Source organism: Oreochromis niloticus, unplaced genomic scaffold (assembly GCF_001858045.2).
Source record: "Oreochromis niloticus isolate F11D_XX unplaced genomic scaffold, O_niloticus_UMD_NMBU tig00007204_pilon, whole genome shotgun sequence".
Classification (NCBI taxonomy): domain Eukaryota; kingdom Metazoa; phylum Chordata; class Actinopteri; order Cichliformes; family Cichlidae; genus Oreochromis; species Oreochromis niloticus.
In genome coordinates this window covers 42,194-68,807 of record NW_020328420.1, presented here as the reverse complement: position 1 = coordinate 68,807, position 26,614 = coordinate 42,194, and the positions used below count along the sequence as shown (strand labels likewise).

The window sequence follows — 26,614 nt, the reverse complement described above, 5'->3', positions numbered from 1 at the left end:
CCCAACCGCACGCATACACACATATACACACACACACACCCACTAAAAGTTGTGCAAAAAACCGAGGTGTAACCACATGCGTGTATAAAAGAACTTTGTGATGTGCCATATCTTCATTTATTGATTCATCAGCGTCTTTTGACATCACAGGTAAATAAATCACTATAGCATGGTTTATACAAAGACTTCACATTTTCTTATATAGAAATTAAAACGTTTCAAATTGAGTTGTTTCAGCTGTGATTCTTTGTGAATCTTTAAAGTTGCACTTTTTAAAATTTAAAATGATAACTCCACTGGATAATGAAAACATTCAGCTGCATTTTTTTAAACCTTCAATTCAGTTATTAACACTCTGCAGGGCTCTAGAGTGCGACTCAATTTTTCAATGGTGCGACTGAAAAAAATCGTAGGTTGCATCGGTGTGACCAACTGTTTGTGTAAAAAAAAGAAAAAAAGAAAAGTCTCTGCAATTCTGAAAGTCTCCGTGTGGTCAACAACAGACACACATTATGCCCCTATCTTGGTCTAAACCAATCAGAGATAGGCAGGGGCGGGACCTCTGATTGGCCGCGGTCCAGATATTTCTGTAGTCCTTGGTGTGTACATTTGAAAGTGCAGGTGGATAAAGAGAGGTGAATAGCTTGAATAAAACGATATCAATTCATTAAATCCTGACGCGACTTTTAAAATATAAATGTATTTTGCCAGAAATGCCAGAATCTCAGGTTATTCACAAAACTATTTCAACCACCACCAAACAGTAAATGAGAGCAGGAAAACGGATTCCACACAAAGACGGCGCACCAGTGCAATCATGGCAAAAAAAGTTAGTCTAGAGCCCTGCTCTAATATAATAGATTAAATAAACCTATATAACTTTATAACATAGTAAACTGCTTTCATGTAATATGAAACAAATTTTATCCCATCAGGCTGAGCATTAGGAAGGAGTGAACTTCAATTCTGAACTGTTGAGTGAATACTTGAGCATTATGGACCCATTGAACGCATTGATGAAGAGATCTGCAAAAGTTTTACCTGATGGTTTTCCTCAAGTTGACAAATTTATGGAGAACATTAAGAATAACATGAAAGAAAGTAAGACTAATATTGACACGGAGAATATGAAGTTGGGTGAGAAAATAGAGGAAAGTGAAATGAAACTGGGAGAACTGAAAAAAAATATTAAAGTCCTTGAGGAAAAGCAAGCTGAATTGTAAATTCCATGTCAGTCATTTCATTTTTTTAAAATAATTCATCTATTGTATCTGTGGTTAGTTTCCATTTTATATAGTACAGCTTTGCTTAACTTCAGTTTAACTTTTTTTAGAGCTTTCCTTCTTCTTTACAGTCTGATATAAAAAAAAATTATAAAGTTATATAGTGTAGTAATTAAGTGGACACGGCCCTGAGTAATAAAGGCTCTCACAGCGTGTCACTCTCTTAGAAATAAGTTTGCAGGAGACTCTCGCCCACCCTTGGCTGCAAAAAGTAGAGATAACCGGAAACGGTCAGAGGAGAAGTAGGGCAAGGTTGCAGCTTCGCTGGAGCTGAGAAAAGATGTGTTGCAGCTAATAGATAATAACCTATGAGTATGCTATGCAACCTGACTACTGGATGTTTGTGTAACACTATTGTTTAGACTAGAATGGGACACCCTGTAATAAAACTGTTAAGCGCGCGTCACCATTTTGAGATTCGCGGCAACGTGTCACGCAGGACGCATCTCTATTTTGAGCACCGTAGTGCTGCTCACAGGAAGTCCCTGCTCAGTGCGAGGTTATTATTGTTTTCCATTGCATCTGTCTGCACAGAGCAAGATGCACAAGCTGTCGTAGAAGTTTCAGTGCTCTAACGTGTGAAGACACAGAGTTAATATATACCAGTTAACAAAAAATTGACTCATCAGAGGGAACAACCATGAACTAAAGACAATCCAAATAACATTGATACTTACCAAATACAAAATATTAAGTGAAATGGACAGCGTACCTAGTCCATTTATGGACACTTAAAGGGACAGTATTGAACATTTTGAAGGTCGAATTATTCGGGCAACGAGTGGCGAGCCAGCCAGTAGATTGGTTTTATCTTCAACTCATATGACACACTGTGTAACACATTTATTTTCGAAAATGGAACTTGACCTCTGTGAACACTTTCAAGCTGACAGCCAGAAAACCCTGTTTGTTACAGGCACTGAAAGACGCTGTAGTGGTGACGATATAACAAATGTTTTCGAGGTGAATGCTACAATCTCTAAAGTCGCCAGGGTCCCAGATGAGCCACGTCAGCCTGAAGGCAGAACACTTATAGTGTTTGAGTCTGAACAGGCTATCTTAAAGATAGACCCTTCTGCCTTAGGGGAAGTTATCAGTTCTGAGTTTATGGGAGGGTAGTGGCTTCCTTAGCATTTTTCAAGGTGAGTTGCAGGCCAGCCCTACACCCCACACTGAGACACGATCACTTGTTGACCATAACATTAATACAACAGCTGACAACATTCCAAATATTGATTAAAGTGAACCTGTAGAGCCCACAAGTGCTTTCAGCCCACATACTGATACTTTTGCTAGTTCAGTGCATATAGACGAGGGCATTTACAACCCTTCGCGTATTCAGAAAGTAGTGACTGAACATATTATTCATAATGAGCCAACTCACACACCCGTTACTCATGATAAGATACATACCGTCTCAGGCCGACTTTCACAGCCCAGTGGTGAGGTCGATTATGAGACATGGCGCACCCAAGTCGATCTTTTACTCAGTGACCTTTTTGTGACTGATGCCCTCAAAGTGAGGAAGATACTTGAAAGGCTCTAGAGGTCACTGCATCACCAAGCGCTTGTGTCACTCAGCTTGATTCTGCCATTGGAGTTGTTGAGGACGGTGAGGAGCTTTTTACTGCCTGCTGCTTCTTAAGCAATTCATTAGAAGGTTCTGGGACCAAAGCATGATAATAAGTCTCCAAGCAAAAAAGATTTTTTTCCACCCTCATTTCCAGAGGTTCTGCTCATGTTAAGAACTGAGGAAGATCGATGTTCAGCCAAGTTAGACTGCATGCAAAAACATTAAGGTGCAACAAAAGCTTCTGCGCATCCACACTCAGTTTTTAGTATGTGCACTTTTGACCAAACACCACTTATGACTCCTACTTCAACTGACAGTGAAAGTGTGAAACTCGAACAAAAAGTCAATGAGCTCTCAAAGGAAGTTGAACAGTTAACACAAAGGCCAAGGAGCACCACACCAAGTACTGAACCTCCTGTAAGCACTAAACTCTAATCTGTGAAACTAAAACCAAATGAAACTGCCGAGCTTGAAAGTCAAATAGCTGAGTTGATCAAACAAGTTCAAATGCTTGTCCAAAACCAAAGACATTCAACCAAACACCAGGCACCCAAGCGCTGCTGCTAAAGACCCTGGCACTCTCCGGGCATGGTTTTGCTTTAAGTGTGGTGAAGACATTTGTATTGCAGTGGGTTCTACAAATGACGCCAATCCCACACTTGTCTGAGGGAAAGCATGCAAAAAATTGAAAAAGAAACAAGCTGTTTTTGCTGGACAACAGGCCGCAATCCTGTTTGCTTTAAACTAGTGGCAGCGCCTGTCATGGGACACCCAGGAGCAATACATGCCCTTCTTGAAATTGAAGGAGCAGGAGGGCAAAACGTGCCATACTTGGGCTATGTTCTGACTTGTATTACATTTCCCGAGAACATTTCAGGCAAAGAACAACAACTAGTCTTTTTAATCCTTTTTGTTCCTGAATGTCACTTTAACAGTAAAATTCTGTTGCTAATAGGGACAAATGTGCTTTTACGGGTTTATAGACAGCTGCTACTAGGGATGGACCGATCCAGTATCGGTCCGATCCTGACCTAAATTATTGGATCGGATATCGGGGAGAAAAAAAAATGCAATAGGATCCATTAAATAGCACAAATTCACCTCACAAAACTTGCAACATGGCGTAAACGAGGTAGTGACCTGAAATTTCAGTTGTTAGTCGTTATAAGAATTGTTTGTGAACTAAAAAGTAAAGAATATTTGTCCTGTTTGTCCGTGATTTGGAGAGCCCAGCGTGTGCTCCCGACGCAGGGGAAACAAATTCTGTCGGGGATACCTACCTTCAGTAGCGGTTTTAGATACGGGCGACACGGGCGGTTGCCCGGGGCGGCATCGTGGTGGGGGCGGCATCACGGGCATCGGCAAAAAAAGAAAAAAAATTGCTCGTACTCATGCTGCCCCGACATCAGCCAGCGCATATTGGGAATGTCGTAGGCACCGATCGGTTTTCTATCGCCCATTTGTGTAGTGTAGCGACTTCCACAGTCGCTAGAGGCCGGGGACTGAGCCTGCCTATTTGCCTGACGCGCTGTCAACTTTACGCAACAATGCGAGAGGTGGAATTGCTTGCTTGTTTATTAAAGTGCTTGAAAAGTTTACAGAGCAATGTGATCAGCTCGCGATTCAAACTCTTAAAACATCACAGGCTCTAATGCAACAAGGGGAAACTCGTTGTGCTGCGGTCAACAAAAAATACAACTACCCAGTCCTCATCTCTGTCAAAATCAAACCAGTGAAAGACAGACTGACTCTTGATGTCACCGCTAGCACCCACGTGACTCCAGTTACACATCACCATAGCAACCAAACAAATAAAAACCCAGTGATCATTAAAATTCAATACATTTAATTATGCCTCCTACAAGGAGAAACGAGCAAAAGATACAGGTAAGCAGACGTGTCATTGGATAATGGCAGGTCATCCTGAACAATCAGAACCAGAATACTTTATTAATCCCTAAGGAAATAATGTGGATTACAGTTCCTCCAAGAAGAAATGGTAAAAATAGCTAAAGTAACAGACTGAACTCCAAACAATATATACAATAATATAATATTAATATAATAGTAATTAGTCAGTGTCAATTGTTGATTTGTCCTGTTCTCATTGTATGTCTAATTATGATGTCTGTTTAGTAGCCGTTTGCATACTATATTTTCTCCGTCTTCATACGTGTGTGTGTGTGGGGGGGGGGGCTAGGACCCCCTTGGTCCTAGCCCAAATAGGCTAGGACCGCCACTGCCTACCTTGGCACGACACCTGTTTAAACAGTTTCATGGTTCGAAAAAAAAACTATAAAAAACACTTTTTTTCATTACACGCAAATTGCACAAAGCTCAGTCTCAGGTTAAATGTGATAGAAACAGCTTACACTGACATCCATCTTGATAAAAGATAAGTATCGAGAGAAGCCGTGTTTGGATTGATTTCCACTGCTTTCCACTCTGGATGGCTATTTATGTTAAGCTTTAAGTATAAAAAAAGCATTTTTTTTGTAAGTTGTTGAATATAAACATTATTTTTTTCAGAACCAAAGAGTTTTTGAAATCTGCATAAAATTGCATTTTAAATTACTTTTTGATCATTACTTTAAATACTTAGAAGTTCTGCTAAAAGTTTAAATAAAAAGATCAGTATTGCTGAACTGCGAAATATTTTGGGTGCAGTGTATTTTTTCCATACAAGTCTAATAGAATAGCTTTAGTGTTTCGTTTTTTTTACATTTTAGTATGAACATATACAAAATACAGCAAGACAGTTAAAAAAACAGCTTTATTGATTATAAAAAAAGACCAAACCGGATTCATATTGGTATCGGCAAATTTTATGATATCGGTATCGGACATAAAAAAGTGGTATCGTGCCATCTGTAGTTGCTAAATCAAGATGGCCCCAAGTTCATTCATAAGCTACACTCTAAGCAGTTTGCAATGATCCTTCAACATGTTGCCCATGCACAAAGGAGTGATACTCATTCCTGTCCTATCACATTGCATAGTAAAGAGGCAGTGACAATCCCTGCAAGACACAAACAATGTCTAACGGGAAATGTGAGATTAAGAAAGAACAACCGGAACACAAGTTTTGTCCTTGAGTCGCATGAGCAATAAAGGTTACCTGGTGGATTGCTTCTCGAGTTGGCTTTATTACACATTCCTTTTAATGCCAGCGAGTACCTGTCATTGTACACAATGTTAGTGACCATGCTGTTACGTTGCAGTCAAAGCAGCATTGTTTTGTGGAATTCTTATATAGCTTGATAGTATTAGCTTGCTGCATTATATAGATTAACAGCATTATTTTGCTGCATTAGAGTATGAGAGTGTCATCTTAAGGTCAGGCCTTCTTGTAAGGGCAGGCTTCTGTGTAGCTGCAGGAGAAAAATAGTCAGACAGAGAAAATAGCATTTAAAGGAAATGGTACAGAACAAACAGCACTAATAGCTGTCTAACACATCTAACACATCTGAATAAGTATAGACAAAGATATAACCCAGCGTAGATTGGAAAGCAGAACAGTGAAGCTTAAGGTGCATGGAGAGTTCATGTAAAGGTCACCCACACAGATAGTAAGTGAGGGCATGTGCAGGGAAATAGAAAATAAAGTTGAGACAGATAACCGTATAGGGAGGTGTTTTGATTGAAACTGTGCATGAATAATGGGGCAAACAACACAGAGTACTAACCACATAGGATAGGCAGATGCTGACTGAGGAAGTCTGAAAGCAGTATAAATGTAACAATGTAACAAGTCGAAATGAACCAAACAACGACAACCACACATTCAATTTTGATGATTCTCCCATCCCAGACCGTATTCTGGAAAAGCTGAGATCCATCCCCGAAATTTTTGTTCTCAATGACATATCACATGGCCACACCACAGCTGTAAAACACCAAATCAAATTGAACAATGAAAAGCACTTCAAAGAGTGGCCAAGGCCCATACAACCCAGTGACAGGGAGGCTGTAAAACAACATCTAAGAGAACTACTTGATGCAGGTATCATTCGAGAGTCACAAAGTCTTTTTGCCTCACCAACTGTATTGGTAAGGAAAAAGAATGGCTCAAAAAGGCTATGCATAGATTACTGTAAATTAAATCTAAGAACTATCCGAGATGCATATGCCCTGCCGAATATTGAGGAGACATTTACAGCTGTCAGTGAAGCTAAATTGTTTTCGGTCATGGACCTTAAGTCCAGTTACTATCAGATAGAGGTAGCCAAGGATGACAAGCCTAAGACAGCCTTCGTGTGTCCCCTTGGCTTCTTTGAATTTAATAGAATGCCACAGGGTGTCACAAACTATCCCAAGCACCTTCCGGTGCCTAATGGAGAAGTGTGTCAGGCGATCTCCATCTCACCTAAGTCCTTGTCTTTTTACCAAAAATGTTTTCTCAGACACATTAGAACAGTGGTTCCCAAACTTTTTTTGGTAGCCCCCCCTTTCTTTTACAAGAAAAGCTTTCCCCCTACTGGCACAAGCACATCCTCCAACCACACACACCCATATTTTGTTTTCAAACTCCATTGCACTTATTTCACAGTTATTTAAACCTTTAGAAAAGTAAACTGCAATAAATTACAGGTAGCAATAAAATAAACTATTAACTCTTTTACACTATGTCCTACACAGGTATTTTTGAAAACGCAGCTGTTTCTATGCATTTGGGCCTTTCGTCCACACGTAAATGGCGTTTCGAATCACCGAAAACAGAGACTTTTAAAATCTCCTGCCAGGTTGGAGATTTTCGAAAACTCTGTTTTTGTGTTAACGCGTGGACAAGGAATACGGAGTTCGTCACCCAACATCAAAGGTATGTGCTTTTTTTCACGTAACGTTGTGCACCACATTATTGTTTACATGAGATGAATTTCTACAATGGCAGATATAGACACAATACTGTTACTGTTAATCTATCTGCAGTTTTTACACGCTTTTACTGTCCCTGCATTTAGAAAGGCAGACGCGTCATGGTGTAATAATTTTATATGTAGTTGGGGGTTTTTTTCTGTGTAATAATATTCAACTTATCAGCTATCAATACATTTTTCAAAAACTGCTTCTCTGTACAAAATGGGTTCAAAACCATAAACAACTGTGGGATACTGTTTGTCCATGATTTGGACAGCCCAGTGTGTGCTCATGACGCAGGGGAAACAAATTGTGTCGGGAATACCTACCTACCTTGGCACTTGTGCAGGTGAAGCCAACGGCAAGACATGCTTCATCATATTTTCAAGTCTTTGGCTTGGAAGGAAGTTGGTTTGGAAACATATTTGGCGATGTTTCATCTTCTGCTTTGCGTTTGTGTGGGAGCCCTGTCAAAAACCTGTCCATTATGCTAGCATTGTCCAAGCATTCTTTTCTCTTTTTTTTAATTCATACCGTGCCCCCCCCCCTGCAATGGCTCTCCCACCTCCTCTGCATTAGAAGAACACGAATCTTAAAGTATAGACAGTTTTTTATATATGTATGTATATATTGTCGTGTTCAGATTTTTTTCGGAAGGAATCTCAGGAGAAAAGTCTGTCGTTTACAAAGATTTAATTTACTTTGGCAGTTGAAATTACAAGTTTACACAGCGCTGTGGACCTCTATGTGAACCAGCAGCATGCTTCACAAAAAGGATGACTCTCAAGTGGGCTGTACAACATTATAGAGAGACAGAAAAGGAAAACACCTGTCTACCTAGCCTTGATAATCTAATGTTATTATCCATTGTTCTTCTAGTGATTCATAGTTGGTTTAGAATATCATGTTCGGGACTCTCTGACCCAGAGACTTATTCTAACCATTATCGATGTGTGTAAGTGTGTTTGCAATTACCCCTCTGCACTCTAGTCATTACTACAATATATCAGTCCGGACCAAGGGTGTAGATTTGGTTTTGGCATTGGTGGGGACGGATGATTCAACCACTGAACCCTGCCCTGTTTCTTTGTTTTTACTTTTTGTCTTTGCTTCTTGATAAAAAAAAAAGGAGAAATATACTTGCCTACATATGCTATTCTACATGCTTTTAAACCATTTAAAATTACAATTCATAGTTTTATATGTGAATTATATAATCTTAAATTACTATTAAACAAATGACTAAGTATTTTAGACTTTAGTTTACTTCAGCCATATTCCATATAAATCAGGTATCATACAAAAATAAAAATAGCTTCAAATACAGTCATGACAATAAAAGAATATGACTTTAAGGACTTAACAACATTCCTTCAGTTATAGTCAATGTTGGGTAAGTTACTTTAAATTAGTAACTTAGTTACATTACTAGTTACTTCTCTAAAAAAGTAACTCAGTTACTTCAAGTTACTCGTTACTTTCAAAGTAACTAGTTACTAGGGAAAGTAACTTTGGTTTTACTCAGAATTCTCTTGTTAATGTGTTGCTTCCGTAACTGGATACCCAGCAAGTTTGCCAGTCTTCTAGCTTGCTTACTTGCCACAAGTGCACTGTGCCACCTACCAATAGAAAGGAAAAAATAATGTGCACATTTCCACGAGAGAAATCCCACGCCTGGACCGTCGCTGACCGCCACCATGATTCTAGCCTGCTTTTTACATCCAACACAAAAACTGCAGTCGTGGTGCTTTCGATTGTACTCAGAACTTGGAAATTCTGCCTTCTGAATAGGAAGATGTAGGTAACACCAGACTGCAGATGAGCTGCATACAGAGCTGGACTGGGACAAAAAAATCGTCCCGGGCATTTTGACTAGAGACCGGCCCACCATTATAGGAAAAATCATAAAGCCTTTGAATGAAAATAAACACTGTTGTGACAGTGATGTACACTGTTCTGATGGTATATATGTATCAATCTATCAATTGTTTGTTGTAAGACTCAGATAATTATTTTTTTTTAAAGCGAGACATTTTAAATGAGAATAATAAAGAAAAGTATTTCCTTGTCCCCCCCTTTCCCTGTTAATGCCCTACCTGGCCCCCTGGCAACACTTTGCTAGATCCGCCCCTGCACAGTTACCAGCTGTCAGCTACGTAGAAAAGGATCCTGGTGTTATTTGTCTCTCAGAAACAGCTCATAACTTCCCTTCAACTCATTCATGTCACCTAACAGGTAAACCTGTTTCTCCATCACCTGTTCAGCTCTGATGATTCAGTAAGGACATCTCCTGGTTTCATCTGCATGTTTCCCTCTCACCAAATAACCAAACCGATATCATGACCAGCAGTTTTTACAGCTGTGGCTCCAGCAAACATCAGCTGATACTAGAAATTAATATTAAATAAATTCTAACAACAGCTGATCAAGCTTAAACGTGCTGCTGTTTAACGCGACATCCGCTGGTTTCCTCTTTCTGGCGCAAAGTGGGCGATAAATAAACAAGAGAGAAAAGCCGATCAGCTGATCATTGATCAGTTTCGTGATTGAAGTAGAAACAGGAGAGGAGAGAATGAGAGAAGAAGAGGCAGCTGTGCAGCTTCAGCTTTGTGTCTTTTTCATTGTAGCAGAAGTCCGGGACAAACTGTGTTCCTTTTCACCTCAGTACGAAACGCGTAATATTTTCTCTGAATACCAGACGATTCTGTTTTTTAGGGGACGGTTGGCAACTCTAATAATTAACCGTATGAACCAAATAAAGTTCAGCATCAGTAACATAGCACCCACCCAGCTGTATAGAAACTCCGTCATGCTAGCTAGCACGCAGTACGAAAATGTCAGCATACCGAAAATAAACTCCACCTAAACTTGGTTTATATCTGACTCCGATAGACTGCAGGTCATAACTTCTTACCTGAAGTTCAGTTCACCTGACACGCGGACCGGCGGCCGCTTCGGGTCTCTCCTCTTGCCTCCCTTTTCCTTCATCCACCTGCTGGCTTCCACCACTTGCTAATGATATTGAATCTGTGGAAGCTCCGCGATATCCACCACACGAAGTAACGAGTAACGAGCCTATCTAAATCCCAGTAACGAGTAACGCGTTCCTGGTTTTGGCATAATAACTAGTTACCGTGCTCGTTACCACAATAATAACGTAGTTACTGTAACGCGTTACTTAATAACGCGTTAGTCCCAACACTGGTTATAGTACACCAACATCTCTGATACATTAGCACTAAGGGAACACTGAATGACCTGGTGGGTTTTGTCCATAAAACTACTCATCTAAGATTAGCACAAAGTAAAAGATCTCTCAGCAAAATTATGCAACATTTTAGGCACACTGTTGCCCCGATCAACTCAGTGAGCTGGGATTTTTTATTCTAAACATGAACTACTGTTACAGCAGCAGACATGGACTACTGGTGCCCCACACAACACCTCAATGTCCACTATGTGAAGGAGCCAAACACATGCCTTTTCCTCTCGTTAACTGAGATGAACTGCTGACATATTTGTTTTACATCTATACTGTCCAGTCTCTCCTGGTGGACATGGCATACAGCAGCATTGTTTAATCTCATTTGAGTCATTGTTGACCTTAGCCATGTTTTTAGTCTTCTGAGAGCACTGAAGCTTCTTTCAGCCTCAGTACATGCGTTTTATCCTCAGATTAAAATTATTATTATATGCTTGATGTGCCTCCCCTTTGGCCCTGGCTCTTCCCCTCTGACTGCACTAGGACATACTGCCACGTGATAAAATAACACATTGATTCGTGCCATATAAAAAGTGAGACATGTCAATTCAGATTCTTTGTCAAATATACACTAATGAATCAATTTATATCAGCAGCCTAACAATTGTCATGATAATAAATACTAGTTAATCTGTAGCACCAAAAAAATCACCTCTTCACCTCTGTCCGAGCTACAACATGGCAGAGCTGCCTCTGTCACCTGATAAATAACAGTGAGACATTCCAAATACATGCAGTCACACATGTGCTTCAAATACAGTAATGAACCAACAAGTCATCATCCAATTTCACCTGTGATCTTGTATCACCATTACTCTCTGAGCTTTGTGTTGGTTCTTCTGTCACCTGACAAATAGGACATACATGACAATAAGAATAAAATGTGTAGCTGCTTCAGTGTTTCTGTCAATTTGTGCAGATCTTGACTCATCAGTAATGTTTGTAGGGTGAATGCATTTTTAAAACAATTTGTGCAAACTACGCTACAAGGTGGAATATTTGCAAAATCATGACTACCTCGTGATATTTTGTCTCAAAAATTAGACATATAATTCTAACAGCCTCTGTAAACTAATATCCTGGCTTACTCGAGGCTGCCGTTTTCTCTGACAGTTTCAATCAAAATTAGAAATGCTACTCTGAGACTGAGAAAACTAATAGTGCTGCCTGTTGTGCAGTTAGTTCCCAAAACACGTTATTCATCATGGTTACACACAATTTTAGACTGATGTGGGCCAAAGCCTAGCATAGCCTGTAAGGTTATTATGATGGACACATTGTATGAGTGAGCTTGACTTTAAGTGACTTACAGGTTTCTTTGAAAAATACTTTCTTATATCCAGGTTCTTCCTTTTTGCTGCCATCCTCCTCTCCTCCTTGCAGGTCCTCGCAGCGCAAGCTTGCCGCTGCTAAAACTAAACAGAGCTCCCTGAAAGGCACAGCCAATCACATTGGCCATATTTGTCACATGAGGTAGGACTCCAGTAGAGAACGTAATTTAACTCTTTCTGCACCGCTGGGTGAATGAGACGTTGACAGATCGTTTTTTTTTTTTCTTTCTATCGGTTTTATTTTTCTTTACTCGAAGAGATCAAATTATTGGTGGGGACAATTCAATAATCGTTGGATATTGGTGGGGACATGTCCCTTCCGTCCATGCCAAATCTACGCCCTAGCGTTTATTTGTAGTATGTTTTGTGCACTTTTTTCCTCTGGTTGTCATCTTGGCATTTTCATGTGAAATAGGCGAATATCTGTGAAACAAAACTGAAAGTCTGAGGAAGCTAACTGTTAATGCCTCTGCACGCAGACCACACTGCAGCACACCCAACCGCATGCCCACACACACACACACACACACACACACTTGCGCAAAATGGGAGGTGTCACCACAAGCATGTATAAAAGAACTTTGTGATGAGCCATATCTTTGTTTCTTCATTCATCAGCTTCTTTTGATATCACAGGTAAGTAACTCACTATAACATGGTTTATACAGACTTCACATTTTCTTATAAACATATTAAACGTTTTAGATTGAGTTGTAATTTGAGTTTTCAATCGTGATTCCTTGTAAATCTTTAAAGTTGAACTTTTTCAAATTTAAAATTGTAACTCCACTGGATAATGAAGATGTTCATCTGTAGTTTGTAAACCTTCAATTCTTAACACTGTACGACTTTGACTTAGAGACAGAGTTACTCAGAAGAGTGATGGCGGCAGTGACTGTTTGCAGCACCACCAAAGGCTTGTTCCTCATGTTCACCCTGCTGTCTCTGGTTTCCCTTTCAAGTGCTCTGATAGACAAGGACCGATTGGTAAATTGTTTTTTCTTAACCTTCAGTAATTTTGCGAGTCACCACAAACAAAGTTGCTGTTGTAATATTTTTTTAGTGTAACTACTGTGGGAATAAAGAAAATATTTTACTGCTACATATAGTTCACAGCATTAACATTGCATTAAAAGACGTAGTAAAGCCACCAGCATTATATTAAAACTTGTATTATTCGTTCGGCGCGATGTCCGGACGATATATTGTGTAAGTGACTTGGAGCAACAGGAAGGTAAAGCCTACACGCTTACAAACACAAAGGATTATAGAAGATAGTTAGGCCAAAGGCCTGAAATTCATTTAGCTTCTAACTGCATTAGAGCTTGCTTAGCAACAAGTTACAGAAGAGGAATCAAGAAAATTGTAAGTCCTCAGGGATCATCTGGAGGGTGAAAAGATGAACTTCTCTGTCTGTTTTTAGGTTGTTTAGTGAAGCATTAATTGTAATTGACGCATGAGGGGGCAGAACCCTGATATACTAAAAGCATTCTGAAGTGTATTTTTGGGCGGAGATCTATGCTGATTGTGTTGCAGTATTCATGTGTTCAATAAAATCATTTGACCAAACTCTTCTGGACCATTGTTGTTTTGTTCTCATCCTCAATATTTTGGAATTTGGGACACCACTTGTATATATATATGCTTGAGTGTAACCACTTGTATATGATTGATTTCAGAAACAATTCAAAGAAAACTATCAGAACATGAAACAACATCTGGACAAACTGAAGGTCAGTACATGTTCAGAGAACTGCAATAAGAAACTCATGGATATATATGACCAAATATAACGTTACAACATAGTAAACTGCCTTCCTGTAATATGAAACTGTTAAATTTCCATCAGGCTCAGCGTGAGGAAGAGGTGAACTTCAATTCCGAACTGTTGAGTGAATACTTGAAGCTTATGGATCCGTTGATTGAACTGATGAAGAGATCTATGAAAGATTCACCTGATGGTTTTTATGAAGAAGTCACACTTATGGAGAGCTATAAGAATTTAGTGGCGGTGAATAAGGCTGAAATTGACAGGAAGAATAAGATCTTGGGTGAGAAAATGGAGGAAACTGAAAAGGAACTGGGAGAGCTGAACAAACGGATTAAATGCATTGAGGAACACCGAGATGAACTGTAACTTCCATGCCAGTCATTTCCTTTTTCCTTAACAATCTGCTGTATCTGTGGTTAGTTTCCATTTTATATAGTACAGCTTTGCTTAACTTCAGTTTAACTTTTATTTAGAGCTTCCCTTCTTCTTTACTGTCTGATATAAAAAAAAAAGATTTCACTATTGGCTACCATTGTGCACATGCTTATATGTGCTGATGACAACTTTTAAGAATACATTTCCAGTAGTTTTTCTGCCATTAATTAAATATAAATTGGAAACAAACATATAAACTGCAAACTGCCACACATTAAAGACATTTACCTACTACTACTATTGTTTCTTTTCCTCAGCAACATAATGATAGATTAATTACCTGGTCACATTCTTGTGAAATGCAAGTATGCCCTCACCAGAAAGTTTCTGCTGTTTATAATTGATGGTGGTATTTATAATTTAATACAATAACAATAACTATTAGTAGTAGTAGTAATAGTAGTATTGCGATGTTTGATTTTTATTTTTATTTTTCATTTATTTGTATGGTGCTGCAGCATTCATATTTTTGCATTGAATTGGGTTAACCACTTTGCGTGTCACTGGCACAGACACCCTTGTTAAGAAAGCCTGATTACTGGTGCATGATGGTAACTGGAGAAACGCTTTCAATGTTTGTCCATAATGTACTTTCATAAGCATCATGCTGCATCTTACATCTTTACTAGTTTCCTGTATTGACTCCTTCCATACACCTCACTCTCAGTAGTCAGATCATGTTTTTTGGTCCCTTCAGTTGTTTATTATTAATGACCTTCAGGGTGATTCTTAGTAGTGATGGGATTCCCGGATCTTTTTAGAGAACCAGCTCTTTCGGCTCGGCTCACTAAGAAGAGCCGGCTCTTTCGGCTCCCAACCGCCTCTTCAGGTTGTTTTGTTGCTTTAATTAATTTATTATTAATAATATATCAATAATATAAAATTATGCACAAAAGGAATTACTAATATTAACAAAGTGGTTTTATTTATATATGTTTATATATAAATATATGCGGTGGCCCCTAGAGACAAAGCACGTACAAACTCCTAAAAGCACGCACAAACTCCAAAGCACATTTCTAGCGTTAACTGAACTTCCAAAACAGAGCTACCTAGATCACTTAAATTACACAATTGAAAACATATGTGTATGAGGGGCCGATGGCGCGATATGGCAGCCTCGCTTCTGTCAGTCTGCCCCAGGGCAGCTGTGGCTACAACAGTAGCTTGCCTCCACCAGTGTGTGAATGTGAGAGTGAATGAATAGTGGCATTGTAAAGCGCTTTGGGTGCCTCGAAAAGCGCTATATGAAATCCAATCCATTATTATTATTATTATTGTTTGTGTATTTATACACAAGCACTCATATATGTTCAAATAATTTAAAAAAAAAATGTTCATTTACCTGTTACTACCACACACCAAATCCGGTTGTTGGTACTTCCTGGCTTGTGTAGCCACTAGGTAACAAAAGCTCAACACTGCGCCTAGCATTCTGGAGCACTTCTGTTGTCTTTTGTACGAGCTTTGGAGTTTGTACGTGTTTTGGAGTTTTTACGTGTTTTGGAGTTTGTACGTGCTTCGGGGTTTATACGTGCTTCGGAGTTTGTATGTGTTTTGGAGTTTGTATGTGCTTTGTCTCTAGGGGCCACAGTAAATATACTTTTATTTATTCACTCCACATAAAATGTAATGTGGACCAAGCTCTTGCAACGATCGTATAAGGACTGAATGGCCTATAGCAATGGGCCAGACACCCCATACTCCCGGAGCACTCATCAAAGGACCCCCCGAGGGACACGGTCGAATGCCTTCTCCAAGTCCACAAAACACATGTAGTCTGGTTGGGCAAACTCCCATGTACCCTCGAGTATCCTCGAGAGGATAAAGAGCTGGTCCAGTGTTCCACGACCAGGACAGAAACCACATTGTTCCTCCTGTATCCAAGGTTCGACTAACGGATGAACTCTCCTCTCCAGCACCCTGGCATAGACTTTCCCAGGGAGGCTGAGGAGTGTGATTCCCCTGTAGTTGGAACACACCCTCCGGTCTCCTTTCTTAAAGATGGGGACCACCACCCCAGTCTGCCAGTCCAGGGGTACTGCCCCTGATCTCCACGCAACATTGCAGAGACGTGTCAACCAAGACAGCCCTACAACGTCCAGAGCCTTCTGGAACTCGGGGAGGACTTCGTCCACCCCAGGGGCTCTGCCACCAAGGAGTTGTTTAACTGCCTCAGTGACCTCACCCCCAGAGATTGGCAGGTCATCCCCTTCGTCCCCAGACTCTGCTTCCACCACTGAAGACATGCCAGTGGGATTGAGGAGATCCTCGAAATATTCCTTCCACCGCCAGACAATTTTCTCAGTCGAAGTCAGCAGCACTCCACCCACACTACACACAGTGCAGGTAGAACACCACTTTCTCCTCCTGAGTCGCCTGACGGTTTGCCAGAATCTCTTCGAGGCAGTCCGAAAGTCTTTTTCCATGGCCTCTCCGAACTCTTCCCACACCCGAGTTTTTGCTTCCACCATCGACATCCACATTCGAACATGGTGTTCCCTTGATGGTCTTTTCATAGGGGTCTTGAAGTCCCACCACAGCATCGAAATCAGGTCAAGATCTAAACTTCTAAGCAATAGAAACACCTTGATTTTCTTTTTCCATTCTGTCATAGATTTGCTGGTGTGCTTTGCATCAGTGTCCTGTTGCATGACCCAATTTGAGCTAAGCTTTAGCTATTAGGTAGGTGACTTCTAGGATACTTTAGAGTACTGAGGAATTCATAGTCAGCTCTATCAATCATCATCCATCCACCATTTTGCTTAATAGTTGGTATGAGGTCTTTGATTTACCTCATTTTAAAACCTTACACAACCAGAAGACTTTTATGTTTTGATATGTACACTTATTTACCATTTCTGCATATGTAGCCCTGAAATATGGTAGGCAGACTGTCTGTAAAAAGGGTCAATTTATGTTAACCAACTGCCTTTCTTTAAGTTATCTCTTATGTATATTTAGAAGTGGGAGATACAATATTGTATTTTATTAATGACTCTGCTTAACTTGACATCATGATAATTTAATGTTGTCCAAGCTGTGATTAATGATTATTAAACTACTATAGTACTGATAACAGATCTACTTAAAATAGAGAATGCTTTAGTTTAGTTCCTCACACCCAGAGGCACTGGCAGCACAAAATGTCAAATTTTCATCTTGGCATTTTCATGTGAAACAGGCAAATATCTGTGAAAACCTGAGAAAACTAAGTGCTAGTGTCTCCGCACCAATGACTGTAGAAAACATGGACGACGCGACAGGACCTCCTCCCATGGTGCAAAAATGAAGCCAAAATATCCCGCTTGTGGAGGCTGCCATCTTGCAACTTTGGAGCCAGATTCTGCGCAGTAGTGGCTTGAGGTGGAGCGACTGCGTCACGCTCCCGCCCACACACCCGCTGGACATGACCACAACTTTTTACGTAGCCCGGCTGCTCCATTTTTTTGCTGATGGGTTTACCGCGACTGACGACTCGTTAGATTAAGGTAAATACAACCACATCACTGTTATGAAAAAGACAAACAGGTTATCATCTTATAGTTCTACAACATCTAAAATCACTCTGTTGTTAATTCGTTTGCTAGATTAGCTGCTAGCATACGCAATGTGTTGGGGGCTTGTTGCTAGCTAGTTAGCGATGCTACACACCTGTTACTCTAATAGTCTGTATTATTGAATGATTCAGGACTCCTTAGGTTTTGTTATATGTTTTTAGACAGCGATAAGATCAGCTACACACTCCACAGAGGCCCAGAGTTACTGTTAATATCAAAAATGTAATGCTGTCCTTTGAGATTTTAACATTTAAGACTGTGAGTGTAATGGATCTAAAACTGTTTAAATCTTCAGAGCCCTCTACATCCTGGTAACATGGAAACTTTAAAAACAGTAGCAGAAGGTTTCAGTAGTGTAGTGTAATTTGTTTTTTTCATTTAATAATAGTTCATATAATATCAACAGCTACATTCACCCTGAGGAGAAACTAGTGAGGGACACCATGAGGACTAAGCTGGGTTTCCTGGGTCCAGAGGTTTGGAGAAACTTCTTTCAGTTCTTTCATCACAGCTGTCCTGTGCCAGAAGTTCTGTTGACCCACTGAGAGAGGCTTCATTTAAGAAACACCAGGAAGACCGAGGCTCATGGCATTGATCAAGCAGGACTTATGATCTTCACCAGCAACTCCCTCACAGTGAAATCTTCAGCACTCCTCTGTAGGTCCGCCCCAGAAGATGGATACACCCAGCATTTAATGAACACTGTGATGGAGACCTTTGGTTTGTGTAATGTTATAAATACTCGGATACTCCCCAGAGGCTCCGGACTTTTACATAAAAATATCATATTCGGTCCTGTAGAAAGTTATATATTTAAAAATATATTATCCTCTCTGGTTACTCTGGTATGAATAACTCTGAATTGCTTTATGGTAAATAACACACCATCTGCAAAAAACTGTGAAAGAATCCAGATCACAAGTTTATAGTTAAACATACAAGTGACGACCTTTGACCTTCATCAGGTTTTATTTAATTGTGTCAGAGAAACTCAAACGTGCTCTTCATGCAGCTGAGTACATCAAGTGTTTAAAATGGAAGCTGTGCAGGTCTGAGATCTGCAGCTCTCTGAAACACCAAACTGAGGTCCTGTTAATGCTGATATATAGTGACACAGTTACATGGGAGATTAATCCTTTTGACTTTTTGTCTTTAACTTTATCAATAAAACAGCTGCAGCTTTCACTGACAGCACATGTGGTACTTTAACCTTTGTGCTGTTTCCATCAGTTAACTTTGCAGTTAACATGTTGGATGATCTGTCTGCTGTCACTGGGTGGTGCTGAGGTCTGAATCTGAGGGCAGCTCCTGTAATCACAAAGAACAGAATCATCACAAACTGAAATATAAAGTTTTTCTCAAGTCTGAAATAAAGCCGATACTTCTCTGGCCCACACACTCAGGATCTGAAGTTTTTCTCTTACATTTTTTCAGTTCTACAGTTTAATCCATAGTTACAGATTAATGAGGAGTTACTGAAGTACAAGCTTAAAAAAAAAAAAATGGTGTTACTGTTGTCCCGATTCTTTGATGTGGGGTTGAGAACAAAAAACCAATGCTCCAGAGAAGTCCAGTCAATACAATGATTTATTGATTACACATACACAGGAGATGTCTACAGCGTCACTCACTGCAGGGATCTCAACTAGGAAGCACACATCACACTGTGTTGTATAACAAAGTTCAGCCTCTTCATGCGTAAGCAGATATCATTACATGCATCAGTCACAGTTAGTGACAGTTAGGTACATTTCCTTTATTGACTCTCTTGACTTCTATAACACTTAACAAACTGTCTCCACCGTCTCCTGTCGTTATGTTCTCTTCAAACTTGTCTCTAAAACATCCTGAGTACCTTGCTGAGCAGGCACGCATGCAAGTTGCAAGCAATATGTCTCTTATCTCTGACCTAGAAATTAGTCTAATTGGTATACTCAAGTTTCTCCGTGACTGCAGCTGCCAGTCAAAGCTGCTATGATGACGTTACTGTCATGGTCCCTGTGCCTCACCAGCTGATCCCGTCTTAGGCAACATGTGTTTTTGTTGTTTTTGCTCTTTCTCTCCCTCTCTCTCTCTCTCTCCTGCCGGGGTGGTGCTCATTATGGGCTCCCGCCTCTGGCCCACGCGCCTGCCATCTCCACACCTGCTGCCTATCAGCGTAATCGCGAGCCCTACTTAAGATGGCAGCACTGTGCTACTCGTCGCTGGATCGTTGAGCTATCAGCGTCAGTCGCGCAGTAGTTTGTGAATCAGAATCTGTGAGTTGTTTCCGTCTGTTCGCCTCTGTTACAGTCGCTGACCTCTAGTGGCTCTCCCTCTGTGAGAGAGGGGGGGTTTTTTTTCTCCTTTTCTCTGCCTCATGAGCCACAGCTGAGGTGTGTTGCAGCTCGTCAGCCATGGCATATAGGCTGTGTCCCAATTCAGGGTATGCGCGCTTGAAGTACGCACACTACGCGTACTACGTACGGTGCGTACTACAAGTACGGGAAGTAGGGAAGTGAGAGGCTTGTGAAATGGGACGGTCTAGCCTTCGTTGCGCTGTTCAGGTTGCCTAGCAACCATGACACTAACCGCGAGAAACGTTTCATACAGCTTTGTTGACAGACATGAAGGAGAAAAAATGTTTTGTTGGTCATTCATTTTTGTCATGACATCACTTTGATTAGTTGAGACCACAGGACTGTAAAACATGATAGTTGGGCTTCATTTCTGTACTGAACAGTCATTTCAAGATTAGTTAGTAAATAATAATTAGCTAATGTTGTTCATGAGACTAAAGTCATCTCACTGTGGTAATGTTAATATAATATGGACAATATTATATGTATTGTCAGATATATATATATATATATATATATATATGTGTGTGTATATATATATATATATATATATATGTGTGCGTGTGTGTGTGTGTACATATGAGCTTGAACTCTGGGTCAAAGATGCAAGTAGCAGTTATTTATATCTCCTATCACCTTAAATCTTCACTCAAAGACAAGTATCTCTGACAGTGTATATACAGATGTATTATATATAAGAGACAAACATTGTTCTTTTAATATGTTGGCATTACTAAATTTGGCTCAATGCTTACATATATGTGTAAAAAGCAAATGTACGAGCTGTGATAACTGTTGCTGATAGAAGGAAGATCAGACTGATATATTAAATATTCCTTTATTGGGTGAGAAAATCAGACCATGTCATAACTGCTTTAAGTCATACAGAATAGATATCAGAGCCTTAAACAGGCTGACTTCTGCTAAATGGGTCAAACTGGGCAGAAAGTATACAAACACATAACATCCTTATAGAATATGATGTAACACTATAGATCAACTTACCTCAGAATATATAAAGCATATAAACAATTACAGCAATATGATGCAACAAACACAGCAGTGCTACTAATCCAAAATACTCAAAGCTTCATAGAACTGAAACAAACATTTATTTTTAGCTCCATTCTGCTGCTGATACATACTTTAGGTTTCTGAATATTAAACTTGTTGCTGCCTTTCATAGTGTGTAACTTGAAGGCCCTGAGTACTTTCTCCCACACTGAAAACACTGGAATGATCAAATTATTTGAACATTACCTAATAAGACTGATTCAGGACAAACAATTAGTTATTTCAAACTTTTCTAGCAGTCCTTCACAAACAGGGAACAGTCTGTCTATTCTCTCCATCTGTCAGCTGCTGCTGGCTCTTCCTCCTCCTCTTCCTCACACACTGCTGAGTTTGTCCTGGTGGATCATCAGGGGTGCAAAGCCTCACAGATGATGTGCAGCAGTGGGTCCCTCAGTCTGTCCTCACTCTGGACACTTGCAGTTGTCACACATGGAAATCAAATGTGTGATAAGCTGCAGGATTCAAACACAAGTGTAACTTATAAATACATGTTCATACTTTTATTCCACAATCAGAGAGAAAGAAACAGAGAGAGAGTGCAGGACAGACAGACAGGTGACAGTCTCAGGTGTATACACTGCTACAAAACAGCACAAGAGAAGGAGGATTTAGTGTTTGTGTTATTACGAGTGCTAAACAAGAAGAGTTCCCAGATGGTACAGTGGACACATGTGTGACTCCTGTGATTAAAGCATCTTTCTTTCAGCTTCACGAGTGAACCGTCAGCTCGTTCAAACACACGTTAAAGTCCGTTTGGCTCGACACCACCGAACAGAGGCAGCAATATAACATAGCTAACATTAATAGTGCAGTGAATCCTGCTTGTGCCGTGATTATTCAGGACTGCAAACCGAGCAGCATCACTGACTTTTAGCTTGTTGTGTTTGTGGATATATGACTGACTTTAATTATCCATAAAATCATCACATTCTCTGTCAGATTAAGGTCGACTATATATATATTTAGAAGTAGAGGCTTTAAAATCAAATAAACGCTGAAAGTACAAACATCACTAATGTCACATAACTTTGCCGACATGTGGCCAACAGTAATGTTTTAATGTTCTTAAACATTCGCCCATAAATAAGTGACATAATATTCAGTACTTACTTTTGACAGTTCATTCTTCGGCCGCTCCCTTCTGCCGTATTTTGCGGCAAAATTATCCACACCCACCGCCGCGCTATGGATTGTGGGATATATGGGACCACGAAGCTGCACCGGACCACGCTTGATATTTGGGGAAATCGACGGCGCATTTGGAGTATGCATTTGGAGTAAACTTTGAATTGGGACAGCCGTCGTCGCGTGGCGGTGACGTAATCGCACTTGAAATGCGTACTTCAAGCGTGCATACCCTGGGGTAACAGCCATAGGCCGTTTATCAATGCCCAAGTACCCGAGCACGGACTCGCGATATGTACAATTGGAACACCTGCGTACGTGATGATGTCACAGGTCCGGAGTTTTTACTGCCGGCCCCTCCTAATTTAACTGTGAGTAACATGTTATGAAGCTTAACTTTAATCACAGCCAAACCGGTTTACTCAGGAACAAATAAAACACTGAAATAAACCAAACATTAACATTTAGAAGTGATCTAAGTGACTTATATATCATTTTTAACCTCAGTAGTGAAACCTCTATTAATAAAAATAGTGTACATGTACATACCTTAATAAAAACAAGCAGGTGAGATGTTAGAACGCTTTTATTTCTATTCTAGTGGACACTCAATACTATAGACAGCTGCTGGAGTTTCTTTAACCTGAGTAGTGAGAAGTCCGCGAGCGGGGGGGGGTGTGAAAACGATGTGCCGGGAGTCCGCTGTTGAGTTTTGGACGAAATGCATTCTGGGATATATAGCTGTCCCAAGTCCACACCGATGCATGCTCGATAAAACGGGCGGATCGAGAACACATCCGGGACTTTTTCGCGTTCTCAGCTTGATGCGTACTTCGAATTGGAACAGTACTTGGTCTCCGACTGATGACGTATCACGAGTACACGAGAACGCAAGTACGCACAAGTACGCATATTGATAAACGCCCATAGTCTGCCATCCCAAACTGCCACGCCCCTTCCACTTCCCCCATTTTGCCAGAGCTGTGAGCTCAGTGGTTTGGGCAGCAGGTGTGTGTGTGTGCGTGTGCGCGCGCGAGTGCTTAAACTCTGTAACTTTGGTTTTCCCTCTTCTATTGTGAGCAAAGGTGTGCCTTTACCATGTTAATTGGCTCATCACAATGGAAGCAGGTAGGGGTTCTCTGCCATTTTTGTTTCAATTGTTTTCTGCTGTTGTTTTTGGCTAGAGAGTTCTTGGTTTGATTTTTAGTTAAAGGGGGTGTTTTGTTTGTTGTTTTGGCCTTGGAGACCCTGAAGAAAAGAGCTTCCCTGTGTTCATCTTTACTTTGGTAGAGTTGTGCAATAAATCATGTTTAATGACATCTATTTTCCAGTAGTTTGTTTTCTTTTTCACTTTGTGTTACCCCCCCCATCCCAGTCAACACTTCGTTTTTAAGTGGGGCGTAACAGCCTCTAACTAAAGTTTCTGTGTACAGATCTTTCCCGGACCTTTCCCTGCCTGCCTGTCATCTCGTGGATGAGTGTGTGGATTTGTGTAACCCAGTTGTGGAGAGAGGAGAGTGACTCTTTGGAGCGCGTCTGATCCCCTTCCTTTCCCTCACGGACCTCGGACCCCCCCCCCCTCCAGCACGTTGTATATAGTATCACCTGGTGTTGTCTGTATCAATAAACTAACGGTCTTCTCTACAAGGATTTCTGGTCTGCACCTGAGTCAGTTAACTAAACGTGACAGTTACACCCCAATTTAATATCACTGCGTTAGGAATTAGAATCAAACTTATGGGAAAGGAGACCCCTTGAACATAAATCAGCGTGGTGAGAACTATTGATAACAAAAGAAAGAATCTTTGGAAACAGACATACAACAAACATGTTTATTGAATCATATTTCATAACTTTACATGCAAATATAAACTGTCAAATTTAAAATCATATGCACAAATTTTGCAAACAAAGTTATTTGCAGCCATTTACCTTTTACCCTTTTTTAATAACCGTTTCAAACTATTTACATAACAATCAGGTGTTCTACATTAAATAAGATGCCACACAAATTATTTTTGCCACTTCAAAAAAATTATTTCTGTCCACTATAAAGGAAAACATCACAGCCTGATACCTGCAGGCCTGACAGCAGCTGGGGTGTCACTCCTGTTCTCTACCTGGAGACAGCAGTCACCTCATTGTTCTGACACACAACACAAAACTATCCACAACACATTAACTGCACACTACAAACACGCTAAACATCACAAATCTCTCACACCTCAAAACTCACTCTCTCTCTTTTTCTGCTGTCTTTCTTTCTCTTGCCATCACTTCTAAAACTAGCCCCTTTTCCTAAACAACCAAATATCATGTATGGGCAGAAATCTGTGCCATCAGAAACTGAATTTGAATAAGTTAAATTTGAATCTGAATTGTAACTTGAATAAAAGCTTTTTAAAACTGAATTTGAATTAGTCTAATTTGAAATTGAATTTATGGTTTGAAAATGATCATCACTAAATTGAAATTGAATTTTATATTTTGAAAATGAATTGATTTGCTTTGAAACTGCATTTTATCCTTTAAAAATTCAGCTCTCGAATAATTTCAGTTTCACTTCTCACCATTCAGTTTCAGTTCTACAATTCAGTTTTTTGGGACTTACTTCCGGTTCCGGTTCAAGCGCAGATTAATAGAACTACTCTTTACTAGCGGACTGAAAGTGTTACTGATGGGAATCTACAGGGTCTTGAGCTGAATTAAGACTTCAGAAGTCATTCGTCATGTCGAATGACCAGCGGATAAACTCTCAGGTTGGTAATAAATGTATTACATGTATAAGAACAAACGTCATGTTAACAAATGATAACCGTACAGTAACTTTTATGCTTATTGTAGCTGCTAGCTAAAAACGCTAATTTAGCGTCGTTTGCCCTGATTTCAGCTTTGACAAACAAATATGATCGACTGTTTCTAGTAGAGTTCCAAAGTTGTCATCTTGTACCCTGTCAGAGCCCTGTATGCTTGCAGAGACCCCTACAGTAGGGAAACATGCAAAACAGTGTCCAAACCTTTGTATTTGAGCTTTATTTATGTCTTACACAGCATCCCAACTCTTTAGCTAATTTAATAACTTTAGCTAAAGTGAATAGTTAGTCTAATTCATTAGTGCAGCATTACTGGATCACCTGTTTAAAGTGATATAATATGATATACAACTATCACTGAAACAGCAAACTTTGTAAATAAACAAACAACACTTCTCATTCTCTAAACGTTTGGCCACAGCTGTAGATTACACTATTAGTGCTTGTTCACTCTTGACAATAATTACATTTCTAAATTCTCTTTGTGCATTTACAGGTAAACAATATCTAATATTTTATCTAAATGACTGCTTTGTCTTTGAAAAGGTGAAGAGCCTGAGGCCGGTGACAGTCCAGTTCTACTCTAAGTACATCCTTACGGTGACTCACAGGACAAGGCCACATTCCTGTCCTGCCAGAAGAGAAGAGAAACTTCAGAGTCTTCATGCAGTTCAACCACACCTGTCATATTCCGTATGACAGGGGTCTCAAACTCCAGTCCTCGAGGGCAGGACTGGAGTTTGAGACCCCTGCCGTATGGTGTTCATGCAGTTTTCTACCTCACAGTTACAGCATGTCTGACTGCCTGTTCAGCATATGCAAAAATATATGATGAGTTTAAGTATGTGATGACAAAGGCCTTCCATTATGGTGTTTGTCATCACATGTCACAGACATCTGGATGATCATTTGGAATAAACAAAAAACTAAAAACTTGTTACTTCATCTTTTATCTTTATTATTATTATTGTTCTTATTTTACATTTTTAGGTTTATTTATAGTAGTCCTTTCCAACTTCTTTCCCTCTTCCATGTTACTGTGTCAGCATCTATTTGGGGTTGGGAGTGGAACAGAAAGTAAGGAACAGAAAGTGCCATTAAAACCAGGAGAGGTTCTTATATTTCAGAAGAAGGGATTAATTCAAAAGAAATGACCTCAATGCCATATTTTATTTAGGAACCCTAGAGAGC

General features: G+C 40.0%; 1 protein-coding gene across 1 annotated transcript; it reads left to right on the top strand.

The window, feature by feature from the left end:
• The first annotated feature begins 12,781 nt into the window (after positions 1-12,781).
• Positions 12,782-14,746, top strand: LOC100696051 (uncharacterized). The gene is made up of 4 exons (XM_025904803.1): positions 12,782-12,942; positions 13,166-13,293; positions 13,986-14,039; positions 14,156-14,746. Exons 2-4 carry the CDS (start codon positions 13,189-13,191, stop codon positions 14,441-14,443), a joined length of 447 nt encoding a protein of 148 aa, XP_025760588.1. The 5' UTR covers positions 12,782-12,942; positions 13,166-13,188; the 3' UTR covers positions 14,444-14,746.
• Positions 14,747-26,614: the final 11,868 nt, after the last annotated feature.